This window comes from Syngnathus typhle, linkage group LG2, assembly GCF_033458585.1.
Source record: "Syngnathus typhle isolate RoL2023-S1 ecotype Sweden linkage group LG2, RoL_Styp_1.0, whole genome shotgun sequence".
Classification (NCBI taxonomy): domain Eukaryota; kingdom Metazoa; phylum Chordata; class Actinopteri; order Syngnathiformes; family Syngnathidae; genus Syngnathus; species Syngnathus typhle.
This window is the reverse complement of record NC_083739.1, coordinates 23,678,945-23,698,996: the sequence shown is the minus strand read 5'-3', so window position 1 is coordinate 23,698,996 and position 20,052 is coordinate 23,678,945. Positions and strand designations below refer to the sequence as shown.

The 20,052-nt window shown below is 45.0% G+C and overlaps 1 protein-coding gene across 2 annotated transcripts in view; it reads left to right on the top strand.

Moving 5' to 3' along the window:
* Window positions 1-399: 399 nt before the first annotated feature.
* The window catches only part of fignl2 (fidgetin like 2), a 51,985-nt gene continuing 32,332 nt past the window's right edge, over window positions 400-20,052 (top strand). For both annotated transcript variants that reach the window (XM_061272708.1, XM_061272709.1), the window contains exons 1-2: window positions 400-535; window positions 1,625-1,765. In XM_061272708.1, the coding sequence (XP_061128692.1) occupies window positions 1,741-1,765 (25 nt within the window). In that variant the 5' untranslated portion in view covers window positions 400-535; window positions 1,625-1,740. The remainder of the gene's footprint in view (window positions 536-1,624; window positions 1,766-20,052) is intronic.

Below are 20,052 nucleotides of genomic sequence, written 5' to 3'. Positions count from 1 at the left end.
ATGCAAACATTGTGAAATAGGTAACCTGAAAATATAAACGCAGGTATAGGCACTAAATTGTATAGGCATTGTCTTCGACATGCAAACATTTCTTTGTTTTTTATTCAACATACTTCTTTCCAATTATAGCAGCTCATCCTGCCCATTTGCCTTGAAACCAGATGCTCTTCTTCGTTTTCTTCGCTACAGCATGCCACAGTGGAGATTGACCAATCTCGCACATCAAACCACCCATCCACCTTTTTGCCCTCCCCCTGTGTCTTTCTGTCAGAGAGCGAGAGCGCAAGAGCGATCCATGGGGGAGGGGAGTGCTCACTCTCTTGTCACAAGCTAACACAGGGGGGGGGGGGGGGGGGGGAGAGAGAGAGAGAGAGAGAGAGAGAGAGAGAGAGAGAGAGAGAGACTGTTGTGTCCCATATGTGAGGAAAAAAAGCAAAGCAGATCACACACACAAACAGTTGCCTGGTCCAGTCTGCTCTCCGGATTATCCAAGCGCTGCTATCAGATGGGATGGAGGATATGCTGGCATGAAGAGGTAAAACTGCACGCCTCCCTCTTACTTTCTGTAATGATTTGCTGCCATGACTTTAGAAGTCACACAGGCTAGCTGCTTGAGGAAGGAATAAGAGAAGGAAGGAGGGGTGGAAGGAAGGAAAAAAGATGGAAGGCAGGAGGAAAGGGAGAAAAGAAGGGAAGATGGAAAGAAAGCAGAAGGAACCAAGGAGTTAGGCGCTTACAAACTTCTTGTGTGCACAGGCAATGTTACCATGTTTGCTTTGAATTGGAAGCTGTAGTTTATTATTGTTGGTTGACTAGTAAACACTGGACTGTCAAATAGCTGTGCTCATTGCATCATTTCACGTTCCCCTGAATGACACGAGTGAGAATGTACACGGGCAACTGCCTTTTTGCATGTATTGTTAGTATCTATTTGTAGGGTGGTCATGTATAAGCCTAAACGAATGATCCATATTGCCATGAATTAAAAATTCATATCGAGAAGGACAATGTTACTGGAAGAATTCATGTGGAATAAAGTTTTGGTATATTATTCTGGGTCTTCTGTATATAGCATCAAAATGATCAGGCCTGGAAAATGGAAATAAATTCTATTGTGCAGTCTATTTATTGAGTAGATTTGCAGTAATGTCTTTACATTATGGGAAAACAATAGCAAAAAATGACTAAAATTGCAAATTTACAGAATTCAGTTTTAACTCATTAAAGAATCTCACTAACATGTTCTTCAGTTGAGACATTACCACTTAGATTCTGAATATATGATGAGTATTTTGCATTGCAGCAGAGGCCAAATTGTTGGGAGTGCAAAGAATGTGGTCTTTATTGGCCTAGTGCACAGAGCAGTGGTATGTGAGAGTCTGTTTTTTGTGAGGCAGATTTTAAAAAGCCTTCTTTTGAGGGTCCATGCAGCTTCACAATCAGCTTAATGCTTGACTATAATGAGTCCCCTTGTGTGCGTCCATTTGTGCTTTGTTTTTGCTCTACTGACAGGACTTTGTCATTGCTCTGTAACTCTGTCTCACACCAGCCGGGTGTTGAGTTTTCGTGTTAATCGTCATGTGGGTCCAAACATCGTCAACTCTGCCTTTCCCCCCCCTCGCAGGGCTATCGCACCATCCGTGCAAGTGCATGCCAGTGATGGACTTCAAGCCAACAGAGGCTAACGCTGGCAGGCATTCACACAACCGCATTCCTCTTCACTAAGACCAGCTCCACAGAATGCTGAGTCCCATTGTCCCCTATAGTGAGTACTTTGCACCGTTTCTTTCTCTCTCACCACTTGTGCACGTGTCACAACAACCAACCAGCCGAGACAGGAATCAGTTGGACTTTGAGCCCAAACCGAAACTCTGCAACTCCAAATACAAGCCAGCATGGAGCCTCTTGTGTCACTTGTGGCCAGATGCGACAAGACATTTATTTAATTTTGCTGCATGTAGAGGAAAAGGAGGTTGATGGTTTGGTACAGGGGTGTCAAACTTGTTTTTTTCGCGGGGCGCAATGTAGTCATAGCTTCTTTTGGAGAGCTATTATGACTGTCAACCCAAATAAATGTATCAGCACCTCATATTATATCAGTGCTTCTCAAATAGTGGGGCGCGCTCCCCTTGGGAGGCGCGGTGCTATTCCTGGGGGGGCGCGTGTGACCCTGGGGAACAGGCTTTTTTTTTGGCAGTACTAGAATAAAGTGTAATTGCGCGTTTACTACAGCAGGGGGCAGTGGCGCTCTCATTGTTACTTCTGTCACGTTTGCGACAGTGCAACATTTTACGACTTACAAGACAAGTTAGGATAGTCACGGTGGGGAGGGGGGGCGCGAATAGATTTCTTCTTGCTAGGGGGGGGCGTAACAGAAAATAATTGAGAAGCACTGTATTATATACAGTAAAAGCTACAAAACAAACTGACAAATAACTCATTTTCAAATCATTCGAGTAAAAACTGGTCAAATATTTAAAAAATATATATTATCAAAAGTGAAGACAATTTGCAATTCTAGAAATGGCACACGAATTTGATGCACAATTTGTCTTCGCAGGCCACATAAAATGATGTGGTGGGCTGTGTCTGGCCCCCAGGCCTTGAGTTTGACACCTGTGGTTTAGTACCTCAAACATTTTGGCATTCTTTTGCTTCTAAGGACTTTGCACTACACACATATGCTGCTCACTTTTCTCTTGTCAGTGCTGACCTCATAACTGACATCTCAATTTTTGTGAAGAGTCTCGTCTCACCGACTGAATTCCCTATTTGGGAATAGTATTGCCCTTTCCCATTTATTCACTCTGTATACCTTGAATTCAAGGTAAAATATTTGCTCAAGCACTGGGGGTGACTCAGTTGCTTTTCTTATGTGCGATCGTGGTCTTGCTGGACTTCAAGCTGTAGAGAGCAGGCTTCAGCAGGACCTAAGAGGAAACCTGAGAGAGATTCCAGGGGCCATGGATACTCCTGGAGGGATTTGGTGCAAACAATCTGTAATCTGTACTTCAAACAAACTCTTAAATCAGTCCCAGGCCACCAACCTGTGAGTGCCCTAACTCTTGTTTCTCGGGGCCCCTGCTTGTGTAGCAATACCTTTACTTTTAAGAGTGTGCACAAGACAAACTGAGTTGTTATACAGTTTTGACAGTTTTTATAAGTCTCCTCTGTCTGACCCCACTACATTCTCACTCGTTCCTTTGTTTTTATGTTTGCTGCAAGTGTTTTCTTCTGAAGGAAGTGGTTTGCATTGAAGAAAGAAGCAGCAGATCTCACGCTAGAGGATCACGCCGGCGCCCATCACTATTGTGGGGCAGAGTGGCACAAGTGGTTTGATGGCGGGGCCACTGAGGCCCTTGAGCAAACACATTAGTGTGGGGTGTGAATGGGCTCTAATTAGCCTCTAGTCTGTGTGTGTGTTCGCCCACAAAAAAAAAGAGGTTAGGTACTAACCCTGTGAGTCCAGTGGCCCTCTGTACCCTCTCTCCAAGGGTTCATCAGCTCATTAAGGAGAACCCTGCTACTGTTAAGGACCCAATTAAGAGGGCTCATTTGGATGGCAACATTTCACTGTATTCCTGAGACAGCAATATTCACAGAGTTCACACCGATGCAGCTAATTAGTAAATGACTATACTTGAGAAATAGTTTTGCTGTGATCGTAATGCACCCCAGGGGAACACAAGCTCCCCATGTTTTGGTTGGTTTCTCTCAATAGTAAATGGCTTTGGTGTAGCACTTATAAATGGGATCATACAGGAGCTTCAAGCTCGGTGTGGTGTGTTCAGACCGATTTAGGACACGGAAGGATGTCTGACCTTAAATCAAGGATATTCAACACATTGGATTATTTTGCCCTAACTTTGGTGTGTGGTTTGCACCGAGGACAAACGAGTGTGCAGTTGGTTGACAGTGATGTGCAGCCAATCAGAAAGTAAGGTGACGAGGCAGCGAAGAAGCGCGGTGGAGAATCCAAAATCAAAAGAGTCATGGCGAGATTTCCCATCCAATGTGGGAATATTGTCGCGCGCACGGATGCAAATCAAATTGTATTTTGCAAAACACAGCACAACAGCGACAGTTACAACCAGACATGACAAAACTAACTGCGCACAGCCTACTGATTTCTGGGTTTAGAAGACCCTGCAGCTCTCCTAGGTGCCTTATTCAAATCCCCAGATATTAACCACTGATAAAATACAGTAATACCTGCATATAAGATGTGCAGACATATGGTCACAAAGTAATAAAAAAGAAAGTAGATAGGCGGGGGAGTATGAGTGTCGACCCAACATTGTCCCACAATACCACCATGGGCCCCATAATATTCCTAAATGAAATCGGTTTGTGTGTGATGTGCTGCTTTTGCAGTGTGGCTGCACACCACAAATGGTACGTTCAAAACTGTTATACGTGTATATTTTTTCTCGCCTTTCTGAGTTTGGAAGTTGTTCGACGATTTTAAAATCTTGCCGGGTGAACCGAGCTTAACATAGAACAAGTTCACTGGGCAGGAGATTGGGTGATTTGGACAGATGGAAGGAGTGATTGGTCATCACAGGGCTTGAGGACAGCTGCTCTTTGATATATTAGCGGACACAATGAGCCAAAGCCTGTCTGCAGTCATACAAAATAAGAACCCTGTTTTCCTTGAAGAGGAGGAAGCAGCAGACAGGCTTCTGCCATTTGTGGACCTATGTTAGCAGGCGTGGGGGAAGGGCTGTTGTTTCTAAAATTACAAGCATGAAATGACGCATCCAGCAATTATTCTGCGAGCTTTCCCGTTTTGGAAAGAGAGCTAAAAGAGGCTGTAAATCGAGTACACTTGCAGATGGGAATTTACTTTTCTTTTCTTTTGCTGCACCCCCCATTAGCATTTCTAAAATGGTTTGTCAATTAATCAATGTTTAGCTAATGCCATCAAGCAGTTTGACTGCAGCCAAATACTTTGCACAACAACAAAACTTTTCATTAGACACTGATTTGAACTAGAGATTATTCAAAAACAACTCCTTATTGATTTCATATTTCCCGACGTTTGAAGTCTTATTGCATTTTAATATCCCACTTGAGTAGCAATCCTCATTTGGTTTAGTACCATAAGTGCACCCTTCTCTGAATCATTACTTCACATTTTCCTTGAATTTAAATTGTCAATTCCTTAAAACCTTTAATGTTTAAATCCACCTTTGTCAAAACTAAAATGAATACAGAAAATAAAAATTGAAAAAATAATACAAAAATATTGTTTTTATGTATTTTCAACAAAGTATTTTCCTTAGAAATCCTTGAAAAGAATTGACTGGGTCTGAAAAGAGTGTACCCTGCCTATTGCACAAATTAAGCTGGTATTGGCTCCATGGATATATATACCCTATATATATACGTATATATATATATATATATATATATATAAAAATATATATATATATATACATACATATATGTATCCACACACATCTGGGTGTGGTGAAATTTGTCCTCTGCATTTAACCCATCCCCGTGTGATTTTGATCCATCCCCTGGGGGAGAGGGGAGCAGTGAGCAGCAGCGGTGCCGCGGTCGGGAATCATTTGGTGATCTAACCCCCCATTTCCAACCCTTAATGCTGAGTGCCAAGCAGAGAGGCAATGGGTCCCATTATTATAGTCTTTGGTATGACCCGGCCGGAGTTTAAACCCACAACCTTCCAGTCTCAGGGCGGACACTCTACCACTAGGCCACTGAGCTGGGTATGAGTACTGAGATGAGTAAAAACTGGTCAAATATTTAAAAAAAAACAGATTATTAAAGTGAAGACAATTTGCAATTCTACTAATGACACACAAATTTGATGCACAATTTGTCTTTGCGGGCCACATGAAATGATGTGGTGGGCCAAAACTGGCACCCGGGCCTTGAGTTTGACACATGTGTTATGGCTTCAGAAGAAAAAGACTCTACAGAGCCAATATCTCACTACGGCGTCAGACCGTAGCGGCACAGTCAGGGGTGTAGGGAAATACGTGTCACAATTTGTCCTTCCATAGTATGTACTTCATATTGATGATAAAAATTACTATTTTACTGTGGAGGGCAGTGCATTTTACTACAGTTCTTTGGAAGAAAGTGTTTAATTCTCTATGTTAAACAAATGTTTGGGCTTGAAATTAGGTTTTGTTCTTTGGTTTCTATGTTATACATATTGTCACGGATCGAATTGGAGCAGGGCGACCAACTGCAGCTTGGACCAGGGTTTATTCAGCAAAAAAAAACAGAATAGACTCGGCAAACTGACATGACTTAACGAAATAACAAAATGACTAACCGACAGGGACGCGAAACAAAGGACGTGAAGACATTAAGACAACAGGAACCAAACAACATCAAGACGACAACAACACACAATGATCCGACAGGGCGTGAGGGGCAGACAGGACAGGTAACAAGAGGCAGGTGAGAATAATCAAACTAATCATGGGCACACAGGAGGGGAGGGGCGAGCAGACAGAAACCAAGACAACAGAGACACATAGTAACACGGCTGGGGACGAGACGTGACACATATATAATAATGGTATAAAGAAAAAGATAAAGGTTTCTTCTTCACGGATTTTGCCTATCATGGATTTTTTCGGAACGTAACCCTAGCAAAAAATGAGGAATTACTGTGTATACATACTTTGTTCCATTTTCTTTTTGTTCATATATTTTTATCTAGCATCCTGGAAAAAGATTGCTTGTAAAGTTACATTGTAACAAAGCTTTTATTATTTGCTGAGACACAAAAGCTGAGTCTGTTGTTTTTCTGATGAGTTCTTACAAATCCTAGTACATACACAGACATACACATAAAGTGTATGCGCATGTCTTGACCTCCGCTGAACCCAGAGCCTGACTCAGCAAACCCACGTGGTTCGATCTAACGCAGGTTAAGAATCAGTGTTTTAGATCCTGCGATTACTTATGTTTGTGTATGTGATTACTCAAAGTACTTTTTATTGATAATTCCATTAGGTCTTGCATTTGTGATAAAAATGTGTTTTATTTTAATATACTTGTCTTAAAAAACAACTCTTTTTTTTTAACATGGCCTCGGGCAGGGGTCACCAACCTTTCTTAAACCGAGAGCTACTTCCTGGGTACTGATTAAGGCAAAGGGCAACCAGTTTGACACACACTTCTGAAATAGCCAATTTGCTCAATTTGGCTTTCACTATGTGTTATTATTGTCATTTCCAGTTCACATGTAAGTGTGATTTTAACAAGAATAGCAAAAATACAGTCAAACCTTGGTTTTTGACCATAATCCGTTCCAGAAGGCGGTTCGAGAAGCGAATTGGTCGAATTCCAAATCAATTTTCCCCATTACAAATAATGGATTTTTTTTTAATCCGTTTCAAGACAAAAAAACCCGCCTTTTTTAAGCATTTTTTCATTTGCGCATATTTGTCCGATCGCGCAACTGCAGCGCACCGCCGAACGCGCAACCGTAGTGTGTCGCCCACCGCGCAACTGCTGGTCGCATTATTGTGACAGAGCCGTCACTAAAATTTAGAAAATATTATTAAAGTCCTGATGTACTTTCCAAAAATTAAGTGGACCTCAGTGCGCAGGGAGCTTAATTTGGTCCGATCACGCAACCGCAGCGCGCGGGCCGGGCGCTCACTGTCGCATTGCTTTAAGAGCGTCTTTGTGTTTTAGGATGGCTTTACTCCCACTTGCTTTCTTTGGAGGCATGATTAGGGGTTAATACAATCCTCAAAGTAATGAAAATACAATAACAACGGAGTCAGTCGGCATCCGGGCCGCGCGGTCGCGTTTTCTCGGGTCCTCCTGGATCATCTCACGAGGTTCAACCTCTGGATTTTGTTTGACAACCAAAGCAAAAAAATCTCGAATTTTTCGTTCGAATTCTGATTTGTTCGAGAAAGCAGGACGTTCGAAAACCGAGGTTTGACTGTAAAATAAATAGATGCAGCTCACTGACAAGTGCCGCTATTTGGGCTTATTTTAGGACAGTCCAGCGGGCGACTCATGCGGTCCTCACGGGCGACCGGGTGCCCGCGGGCACCGTGTTGGTGACCCCTGGCCTAGGGGCATTGGAGCACACGTGTGAAAGCTCCTGCACTCTCATATCGTGAAAGCATCTCCTAAAGAGCGTGACAGCATGAGCAGATGCGCGACTGTGCGCAAATGTGTTTCTTTTGATTGTTGGCGGCCTGTAAGACCGACGTGTGTATTTATGATCATAGGCCAACGCGTTGGCAATTATACACGGCTAGTTAGTAATTTGTGATATACGTTCTCTGGAATCCACACTTACCCCATCTTGAAGTCAGGAACTCGGATTTTAGGTGACGATCCTTTTGGCAGGTCACATGATTCCACAAGCTATCAAGCTTGCATTGGGCTGGAATTATACATACATTCACACAAAGTACATACAGTCACACAACATATGGAAGGAAGTCATTATCTATTTTGCGTGTAAACAAAGCTAATAAAACATGTTTCTCCAACAGAGCGAACTCCCCGAGACAATTTCCCAGCATCTCCACCTGCCATGCGATGAAATGCAGCCGGCCTCTCAGATTGATCTTTTTATGACGGGCCGGGTAGTGAGCGGCATTATGAGGGCCCCAGCAGAGTGAGAATGTTCTCCTCGATATTAGTGTCATAAATCACTGTGAACCTGTGAACAGAAGACTTGAGAGCCCCAACAAATCAAGATAACTAACTCTGGTATAGAACAGCTTCTCGCTCTGAACCCCAAACTTCAGCTCTTTATTTTAAGTTGGAGATGTATAAAGAAACCGATGCTTGTATGTATGAAGACGGTTGATTAAAATTCTACCTCAAAGGTACAAATTCATATTTTCCACACCATAAGGTGCACTTAAAAGCCTTTAATTTTCTCAAAAACCGCAGGCGTGTCTTTTAATAAGGTGCGCCTTTTGTGTGGACCAAATTTCATCCATCCATCCATCCATCTTCCGCTTGTCCGGGGTCGGGTTGCGGGAGCGGCGGTTTTAGGATGGACGCCTAGACTTCCCTCTCCCCAGCCACTTCGTCCAGCTCATTCCGAGGGATCGCAAGGTGTTCCCAGGCCAGCTGAGAGACACAGCTCAGTGGCCTAGTGGTAGAGTGTCTGCCCTGAGACTGGAAGGTTGTGGGTTCAAACCCCGGCCGGGTCATACCACAGACTATAAAAATGTGACCCATTGCCTGCCTGCTTGGCACTCAGCATTAAGCGTTGGAATTGGGGGGTTAGATCACCAAATGATACCCGGGCGCGGCACCGCTGCTGCTCACTGGTCCCTTTGGGGATGGGTTAAATGCAGACAAATTTCACCACAACCAGGTGTGTGTGTGACAATCATTGGGTCTTTACCTTTTCAGTCTCTCCAGCGCGTCCTGGTTCGTCCACGGGGTCTCCTGCCGGTGGGACATGCCCGGAACACCTCCCCGGGGAGGCGTCCAGGAGCCATCCTGATGAGATGCCCGAGCCACCCCATCTGGCTCTCCACAACGTGGAGGAGCAGCGGCTCTACTCCGAGTCCCTCCGGGATGACCGGGCTTCTAACTCTATCTCTAAGGGAGAACCCGGACACCATGCGGAGGAAACTCATTTCGGCCGATTCTATCCGGGATCTTGTTCTTTTTCGGTCACGACCCATAGGTGAGGGTAGGAGCGTAGATTGACCGGTAAATTCAGAGCTTTGCTTTTTGGCTCTGCTCTCTCTTCACCACGATGGACCGGTACAGAGTCTGCATCACGGCCGAAGCTGCACTTAGCCGTCTGTCGATCTTCCGCTCAATCCTGTCCTTTCTCGTAAACAAGACCCCAAGATACTTAAACTCCTCCACTTGGGGAAGGATCTCATCCCCGATCCGGAGAGGGCATTCCACCCTTTTCCGACTGAGATTTGGAGGGGCTGACCTTCATCCCGACCGCTTCACACTCGGCTGCGAACCGCTACACTGAGAGCTGGAGATCACGGCTTGAAGAAGCACCACGTCGTCTGCAAAAGGCAGAGATGCAATGCCCCCAAACTGGACACCCTCAACACCTCGGCTGTGCCTAGTAATTCTGTCCATAAAAGTTATGAACATAATCGGTCACAAGACAAAGGGCGGAGTCCAACCCTCACTGGGAACAAATCCGATTTACTGTCGGAATTGCGGACCAAACTCCGAAATCGATGCTACAGGGACCGAACGGCCCTCATCAGTTGGTTTAGCACCCCGTACTCCCCAAGCACCCTCCACAGAACTTCCCAAGAGACATGGTCGAACGCCTTCTCCAAGTCCACAAACACCCATGCACCCTCGAGGATCCTACCGAGGTTATAGACCAGGTCCACTGTTCCACGGCCAGGACGAAAACCACACTGCTCTTCCTGAATCCGAGATTCGACCTTCCAACGGACCCTCCTCTCCAGCACCCCTGAATAGACCTTACCAAGGAGGCTGAGGAGTGTGATTTCTCTGTTGTTGGAACACACTCTCCGGTCCCCCTTCTTAAAAAGGGGGCCTACCACCCCAGTCTGCTAATCCGGAGGCACCGTCCCCGATGTCCATGCTTTGTTGTAGAAGCATGTCAGCCAGAACAGCCCCACAACATCCAAGGCCTTTAAGAACTCCGGGCGGATTCCATCCACCCCCGGGGCCTTGCCTCCGGGGAGTTTTTTAACGACGTTGGTGATTTCGACCCCAGAGATTGGAGAGTCCACCTCAGAGTCTCCAGGCTCTGTTTCCACAATGGAAGGTGTGTCGGTGGAATTTAGGACGTCTTTGAAGTATTCTCACCATCTCACGATTTCCTGAGTCGAGGTCAGCAGCAGTCTACACTGTAAACAGTGTTAACGGTGAAACGGTTCACCCCTTTCTGAGACGCCGGATGGTGGACCAGAATTTCCTCAAAGCCGTCTGGAAGTCATTCTCCATGGCCTCGCCAAACTCCTCCCACGCCCGAGTTTTTGCCTCAGCAACCGCCGAAGCCGCGTTCCGCTTGGCCATCCGGTACCTGTCAGCTGCCTCCGGAGTCCCACAGGCCAAAACGGCCCGATAGGATTCCTTCTTCAGCATGACGGCATCCCTTACCGCCGGTGTCCACCAGTGAGTTTGGGAGTTGCCGCCACGACAGGCACCAACCACCTTACAGCCACAGCTCCCTGGTTGTTTTATATGTAGGTTGTCATAGTTTCTGTCCGTGTGTCTGTGTGCTCGCCCCTCCCCTCCTGTGTGCCCATGATTGGTGTGATCATTCTCACCTGCCTCTTGTTACCTGTCTTGTATTTATGTCCTGTCTGTGTGTCACTCCCTGTCGGATCATTGTTAATGTCATGATGTCTTTTTGGTTACTGTTGCTGTCATTAGTAATGTCACCCTGTCTTTTTGTTTCACGTCTTTTCCGGTCAGTCTTGTTGTTAGGTTTTGTTACCGAGTCTGTATTTTGAGGTCCGCCAATAAACCCTGGTCCAAGCTGCACTTGGTCGCCCTGCTCCATTTCCACTCTGATTCGTGACATCGGCTGCCTCAACAATGGAGGCACGGAACATGGTCCACTAGGACTCAATGTCCCCTGCCTCCTCCGGGACATGGGAAAAGCTCTGCTTTTTCAAGGTGGCAGTTGAAGCTCTTCTAGACAGGGCATTCTGCCAGACGTTCCCAGCATAACCCTCACAGTATGTTTGGGTCTGCAAGGTTGGACTGGCATCTTCCCCCACCATCGGAGCCAACCCACCACCAGGTGGTGATCAGTTGACAGCTCCGCCCCTCTCTTCACCCGAGTGTCCAAAACATGCAGCCGCAAATCCGATGACAAGATTACAAAGTTGATCATTGAACTGAGGCCTAGGCTGTCCTGGTGCCAAGTGCACACATGGACACCCTTTTGCTTGAACATGGTGTTCATTATGGAACACTGCTCGGATTCTGATTGGGGGGGGGGGGCGTTCCTCCCAATCAAGCCCTTCCAGGTCTCACTGTTATTGCCCACGTGAGCATTGAAGTCACCCAGGAGAACAATGGAATCCCCAGAAGGAGCGCTCTCCAGCACTTCCTCCAGGGACCCCAAGAAGAATGGGTATTCTGAGCTGCCGTTTGGTGCATATACACTAACAACAGTCAGGATCCGTCCCCCCACCCGAAGGCGGAGGGAGGCTACCCTCTCGTTCACTGGGGTGAACCCCATGTGCAGGCGCCCAGCCGGCGGGCAATATGTACGCCCACACCTGCTCAACGCCTCTCTCCGTGGGCAAATCCAGAGTGGAAGAGAGTCCAGCCCCTTTCAAGTGGTGTTGTACCAGAACTCAAACTGTGTGTGGAGGCAAGTCCAATTATATGTCTAGTCGATACTTTTCTGCCTCGCACACCAGCTCGGGCTCCTTTCCTGCCAGAGAGGCCCAGCTCACTTAGCACCCGACCCCTTTGGCCCCTCCCACAGGTCGTGAACCCGTGGGAAGAGGGACGCACGTTTACTTTTTGGGCTGTGCCCAGCAAGGCCCCATGGGCGAAGGCCACCAGATGCTTGCCTTCGAGCTCCAACTCCAGGAATGGCTCCAGAGAGGGGCCCTGGTGACCCGCGTCCGGGCGAGGGAAAACGAAATCCAACTGTAGTATTCCTCATAAGGGGTTTTTGTGAGCCGTGCTTTGTCTGGCCCCTCACCTAGGACCCTTTTGCCATGGGTGACCCCCATAAAGCCCCAGACAACTTGGCTTCTAGGATCATAAGGACACGCAAACCCCTCCACCACATCACTGCCACCACACAGGGACGTATCATGTGGGCGTAACATGTGAACCGACTAACCAATCAGTGGACATTACCTTTTACGTAGATCGGAACGGTAAATCAATCAGAGGGCTGTACATGATACGTCCCTCCGCCGCCATTGAAAAATAAACGCTCTAAAATGGCATAGACAAAGAGACATTTTCATAAGGCACAATTCAAGCTTTCTGGAAAGCTGGAATTACAGCCGAAGAGCAACATGACAAGGACTTTGACTCCGACAATGATGAGTGCGATCTTGACATGTTTAATGGCGAACCTTCCCAGTTGTTTAATTTGGATACAGAAGATGAGGGCGGTTATGTAAAAATATAGATTAACAATAATGTGAACACAGTACATGGTTACAGTACAACTAAACTCATACAACAAAACTCACTGTCTTTCTTCCGTGATGTTTTTTTTTTCTGTTTACCGTAAAGTGCACCCAATAATGCGGTGCACCCTGTGTGTGGATTACTAAGTACAGAAAAGCCCCCGCAATTGAGTCTGGGCCTTTTAACCCGAAGCACCTTATGAAAAATATGGTAAATGCATCAATACAGTGATCCCTCGTATATTGCTGATAATTGGTTTCAAGACCCCCCTCGGCGATAGGTGAAAATCCACGATGTGGAGTCAATATTTTTATGATTGTATTTTTAAACATGTTTTTGTATTTTCAAACATTTTATTGTAATTTTAAACATTTTAAAGTTAAACTGACTTTTAGAAAAAAAAGGGAGGGATTCACTAAAACTCACAAAGTCACAAGAGAACCATCCAATGCCAAGCTGCACGCACTAATCAGTGCTAATCGCTGCCACCTGTGCCCTTGCTAACAGCTGATTAGGGCGTGTATTTAAATCCCGCAAGCCCGTCAATCCACGGTGGTTTCCCTGCCACCTTGTTCTGTTGTGCCACCTGATTCCCGCTTGCCTGATCTGCGGTGTAGCGCCATGCCTGTTTCCTGATTCGCTGTTTAGCGAAAGCCTGTTTTCATGATCTGCTCTGGACTCCGTTTCGCTTGACCTTCTGTCTGTCCAAAACCACAACCATACTATGCCAGTCTGCTTCAATGACGCTCGCTGACCGGCTCCTCAGCTTACCATGACATTTTTCCTTCTTCTTAATCACGGATGGCCAAATGGCATTCTGCGGGCCACATGCAGGCCACACCCACATGCTTACTGGTCCCTCAATTAACCCCCACCTCAAAATAGGGGGGGGGGCATAGTCTGTTTTGTTTTTCTTTGGGGCGGGGCTCATTAACATTCTGCCCCCACTACAGTAAACCACCAGAAAACTTACTGTTCGGCAAATGCAGATTTGCCTTTTTACTGATTTTCATTGTGTTATTTTCAGGTTTGGGTCGGGTGGCCAACTTCAGGTTTTTCTTTTGTGAAAAAAATGTAGTGGCGTTTCATCAGTGTTTTTTTTTTTTAAATTTGGGGATTTAAAAAAAATCAAACGCATTTCAGTGGATGTCAATTATACACAGATTTTCACCATTCACTGGCCAGCATGGTCCCTATCACCTGTGAAAAGCAGGGTTCCACTGTAACGTTTTACACTTATTCTACACTATTCAGATCAATCAGTGTGCAGACATAGCTTGCACCGAGATTTACGCTGCCCTCTGCTGATCGTGACTGATCAACAAATCAATAGAGCTGATGAAAAATTGAAGTCCCCCTCCATCATTTATATTGCCCATACCTATCATAAATAAATAAAAATATTAATACACTATTGTCTGTTGTTGAAAAGGTTGTTCATATTCATGTTTCATATTTGAAGGCTAAACTAAGCCCCACATGAAAATTTACTTCATTATATTAGTGTGTGGTGATTGCAGGTGATAAAATGTCAATATTTTTTTATCACATCAATAGCACCTGTATATGATCTTTAAGCACAAATATAACATGAAGTGTGCGGATTTGAACATTGCACTGCCATAATGAATAAATACCACTTATCCCGTTTAGTATGGTGGGGAGCTGGAGCCCAGCCCAGCTGGATTTAAAGTTAAAAAAAGTTAAAGTCCCAATGATCGTCACACACACATCTGGGTGTGGTGAAATTTGTCCTCTGCATTTAACCCATCCCCGTGTGATTTTGATCCATCCCCTGGGGGAGAGGGGAGCAGTGAGCAGCAGGGGCGCCGCGGTCGGGAATCATTTGTTGATCTAACCTCCCAATTCCAACCCTTAATGCTGAGTGCCAAGCAGGGAGGCAATGGGTCCCATTTTTATAGTCTTTGGTATGACCCGGCCAGGGTTTTAACCCACAACCTTCCAGTCTCAGGGTGGACACTCTACCACTAGGCCACTGAGCTGATTTGGCTGAACAGCGACTACAACTTGGACTGATCAACAGTCACTTCCAGGACACTAATGGAGAAAGACAACCGTTCACGCTTACATTCACACCTTCACTAAGCGGGAACTGTACCTATGCTGCCTGCATCCAAGACAGGCTACAACTGCTACACCAGTGACTCACAGCCATAATATCAATAGTTAATGCTTGTTTATTGATACGCTATCAAACCAGAGAACGATACGGTACACTGTGTATTTTGCCTTGTTGTGAGACTCTGAGAAGACATTGATTTGGAGCTTTTATTACCTGCCAAGTCAGTTTGTAGCCTTTCTGTCTCGGCTCATACGCACCGTTGAAACAGTATGATGCACAAGGCGGCCACGAGAAAATGGCAACTGTTCTCTGGAATTTTAATAACTTGTCAGAGAAATTCTGTCATCAAAATACAGTAAGGATCAAGAATTACATCACACTTTACAACCTCTAATTCACCTCAATTCATTTTTAAATTAGGTTTTTGTTTTTGTGGGGGGGTTTCAGAAAGAAAGAAAGAAAGAAAGAAAGAACTGCCTACAGAATAATTCATTTGATCTCTTTTTATAGTGTTTGTTTTATAGGACATGAGGTTTAAGATCTTTGTTAACTGAGCCAAATTTGTGGATTATAAAATCTGTTTCAGGCAATTAGAGCTAACATTCACAAAATGCAAAGAGGCATGCACACATACGAGTGTGCTTCTGTGGGTGATGGACTAGAAATGTTGGTTGCTTGCAACTGATGATAGGTGGGGGAGGGGTGAGGGTTGCTGAAGGGATGCTCAGTCCTGAAAGGAGTCCTTGATTGGATTGATCCACGGCCCTCATGTTAACAATTAGAACAGTTTAATAGCGCAGTCTCCCAGAAGGCTTGCTGCCTGTGTGTCCGGGCAAGAAAAACAAAAGCGCCATGAGAGGTAGAAGGAGATGGGAACCTCTTGGGATCAGTGAAACAGCACCGGAGCCCTCCATTGCTGGGCTTCCTGCCAAGATAATGTTTCACCTCAACCGGGAATACCTTGTTATAGGAAAACATGAGTTCTTAAACAGCTACTTGGGTTTCTCCCACGATAGCCAAGGCTGTCAGTCAGTCTGTTTACATGCACTTTAAAAATAAAACAAGTCACTACAAATAAAAATTGAAACCACACTTTTAAAACATTTGTCTTTTTAAAAGATTGTTAATCCATCCAGACTGCTGCAATGAAAGGTTGGCATGACCGTTGCAAGATTGCAAACTCCATTATGTACACGGTTCAGCCTCTGTAGTCATGGAAACATCAAAATTGAATAAAAAAAAAAAAAAGTTTGGTGTGTTTGCGCCACAAGAAAAAAAAATCTTTAATGTGATTGCAAAGCAAATACACATAACACCAAATTTTCACATTGTCTATTCCCTATCAATGGAAAATAGACACTTTAGTATAAGTCTGTGACAAATTAAAAGAAAACATTTAACAAAGTTTATTTGAGCTTCTCCTCACCCTAATGGAAAATTTGAGTAATAATTAATCTGTAGAGTCAAACTAGGATTCCATGAAATCTTTTGTTGAAAATGTGGCCCAATTTATTTTGTTGATTCACTCCAGGATCATTTGATCATAAGATCAAATTTCTCTAAGGACGGCATTGCAATCACGCCGCCAGCGGCCCAAGCGGTTCTTGTATACAATATAGGTTCGCTGTTCAGCAGTTTTGTACAGCCTTTAAATTGTATTTTTTAAGCACAAGATGTCATGGAATCGGAATGGAGCAGGGCGACCAAATGCAGCTTGGACCAGGGTTTATTGGAGAACTCAAAGACAGACTATAAGAAGCTCTACTAGGGACAAGACCAACTGAACAAAAAGACAAGATAAAGACAGGAACGACGACGACAGACGAGATGAGAACAATCCGACAGGGTGGCGACACGCAAGCAGGATTTATATACGCGACAGGTAACGAGGGGCAGTACATCGATTGTGAGTAGACATGGGGGAGGGGGAGGGGGGAGGGAGAGGGGGGGGGGGAGGGAGAGGGAGAGGGAGAGAGGGAGGGGGAGAGAGGGAGAGAGGGAGGGGGAGAGAGGGAGAGAGAGAGAGGGAGGTAGAGAGAGAGAGAGGGAGAGAGGGAGAGGGAGAGAGGGGGAGAGGGAGAGGGAGGGAGAGGGAGGGAGAGGGAGGGAGAGGGAGAGGGAGAGGGAGGGAGAGAGGGAGAGAGAGAGGGAGAGAGATGAAGAGAAATAAAAACACCCTTGGAAACCAAAACTTGCCCCTCGTCGTGACTCGGAGCCGCAACAAATGTTTCGGATTTGTGTAGGGTACATTGTGACAGCAAACGAGCAGGTGATCGAGCAAGCCTCTGATACGAGAGCATTGCGTTCGTATGGAGCGTGTTTGAAGTGAACAGCAGAGACGAAAGGAACAAGGCAAAGTGTTGTGAAATAAAATATTACCTGTAATACGCATTTTGTTATTTGCTGATTGAAACTGCTAATTAAACTGTGAATTGAAACTAATAGGAAGAAAACAACTCTCGCTCTTTATATAGCTGACGTGTCTTGCGCATCCGTTCTGCGCATCGGATCCATAGTGCGCATGCGCAGTCATACTGCCTCCGTATGACGTCCGGTCCGCGATGGAGATCAAAAAACAAACAATATTCGACAATAACACACCATCAAGGATTTCACCATCGCATCAAACGATGTGTCGTCAATTATGAATTTTACTGACTAAGTGTGTTGGGCAGGATGGCTGAATGCGATGCCCGATTGACAACAAACAAGAAGAAAGGTGATTTTCAAGAGATTTGTCATGTCTCGTCCCCAGTTTTGCTATGTGTCTAGGTTGCCATAGTTTCTGTTCGCGTCACCCCTCCCTTCCTGTGTCACCTCAATCAATGTAACGTGTTTTGTATTTAAGTCCTGTCTGCCCCTCGCTCACCGTTGGATCATTGCATGATGTCTGTTTGGTTTCTGTTCCTGTCTTTGGTAATGTCACCCTGTCTTTTTGTTCCACGACTTTGTCGGTCAGTCCTGTTGTTGGTTTTGTTGTACCATGATTTTCTTAAAAAAAAACAAAAAAAAAAGAAATTAAAAAAAAAAATTAATAGAATTTGTACCCATGTATAATGCGCACCCCAGATTTTAGGACAATAAATTAGTTAAATTTTGCGCATTATACACGAAAAAAAACGGTAAGTCTTATTTGATTGAGCGTGATTCGCCTGACATGTCACCCTGGGAGAAGTACCATTTTTTTCCATGTATAATGCGCCCCCATGTATAATACGCACCCTAAAAATGGCATGTCGATGCTGGAAAAAAGCCTGTACCCATGTATAATACGCACCCAAATTTTGACTCCTACTTAAGTCCATAAACGTAAAAGTATTTCAGAAAAAAGATCATCTTTGGGAACAACCGGATGTTATTCTGCCGGTCAGTATCACTGCGCATGCGCTAGCAAACAATAGCGAAGAAATGTTTCGGATTTGTGTAGGCTACATTGTGACAGCAAACGAGCAGGTGATCGAGCAAGCGTCTGATACGAGAGCATTGTGTTCGTATGGAGCGTGTTTGAAGTGAACAGCAGAGAAGAAAGCGCATCTGTAATGGCGGCCTCCGTATGATATCCGGATTAAAAAATAAATAAATAAATAAAATTGTACCCATGTATAATGCGCACCCCGGATTTTAGGACAATAAATTAGTTAAATTTTGCGCATTATACATGGGGAAAAAAACGGTAATTTGTGGATGATGTCACAATGGTCAACTGTTGGGCAAGCTCAAAATAAATCTAAAATTAGCTACGGTTTTACCGTACACCCATGCACCATAAAGAGGGGAGTGTGAAACAGTGTCAACATTTGGATAACTGTTTTATAAAATTTGAATAGCGTTGAGTAAACTGCCTGGGTGTGCTGTCTGTTGCTCAGTAATGGTGTGTTAACTTCATAGCAGTAATGAGATAAAGTCGCACACAAGTCTCAAGTCTTCACCCTCAAGTCTTATGCAAGTCCCAGGTTACGCAGGAAGAGTGATGGTATTGTGGGGCATGTGGACTAGCAACTAGCCTAGCCTGAATGTTTCGTTGCTTACCCTATTTGTGGAGCCTCTCACAGTGTTTCCAGTGCATCCACTTCAGGTCTAATACAGCAGCTGATGGAACTGAACACGGTGTAAGTAAACTGGACTTAACAGGGATATGTGAAACAATGCACAGACTGAACTTAGTGTCAGTAACATTTGTACATGTATAAAGTTGTAAATGTAGTTACGTTCTTGAGGCCGCACTGGTCTAGTTTGAAGTCCAGGCCATCCACAAGGCTGCTTTTGGAGCTGTGTCTTCATCACACATGCCAACTAAAGGATGCAGCTCATGCCGTTCCCTCGATAAATCCCAGGCTCACACAAAAGCTCTCTGTGGACGGCTGCTGAATAGATTAATACGATTTCCATAATTAGAAAGGCCTTCAACAATAGGATCCTTCAGCCTTTGTCTCACGAACAACGTGATTGTCCGAGCTACGCGCGCCTGCTGGATGGTCGTCCGCCACAATGGCCGCACAGACAGTAAGGCGGTCAACAGAGGAACATCTGTCCCCCTTGGGACCATGGAACACTCACGCATGTAGTGGGAAGTTTAAATGTGCATATCCTTTAGCTTTTTATCAGTCTCCTTGCAGCCGGCTGAGGTTATTGGTCAGCAGAAAGAGATGTGTGTTCAAATGTTTACTTACAGCCAATGGCTGGAGCAGACACGACTGCTCAGTGCGTAAAATTGTGCAATAATGATCTAATTCGCTCTTATTAAATGCAGCAATTTAGTCATAGTTCCTCTTCCATCACAAGACCCATTGACAGACGTTCATGATTAGGGATTCGTGCAAAGGTGTTTGCAGCAACTGAAAGCTGCTGTTGTAACCCACAGTTTGTCCGTA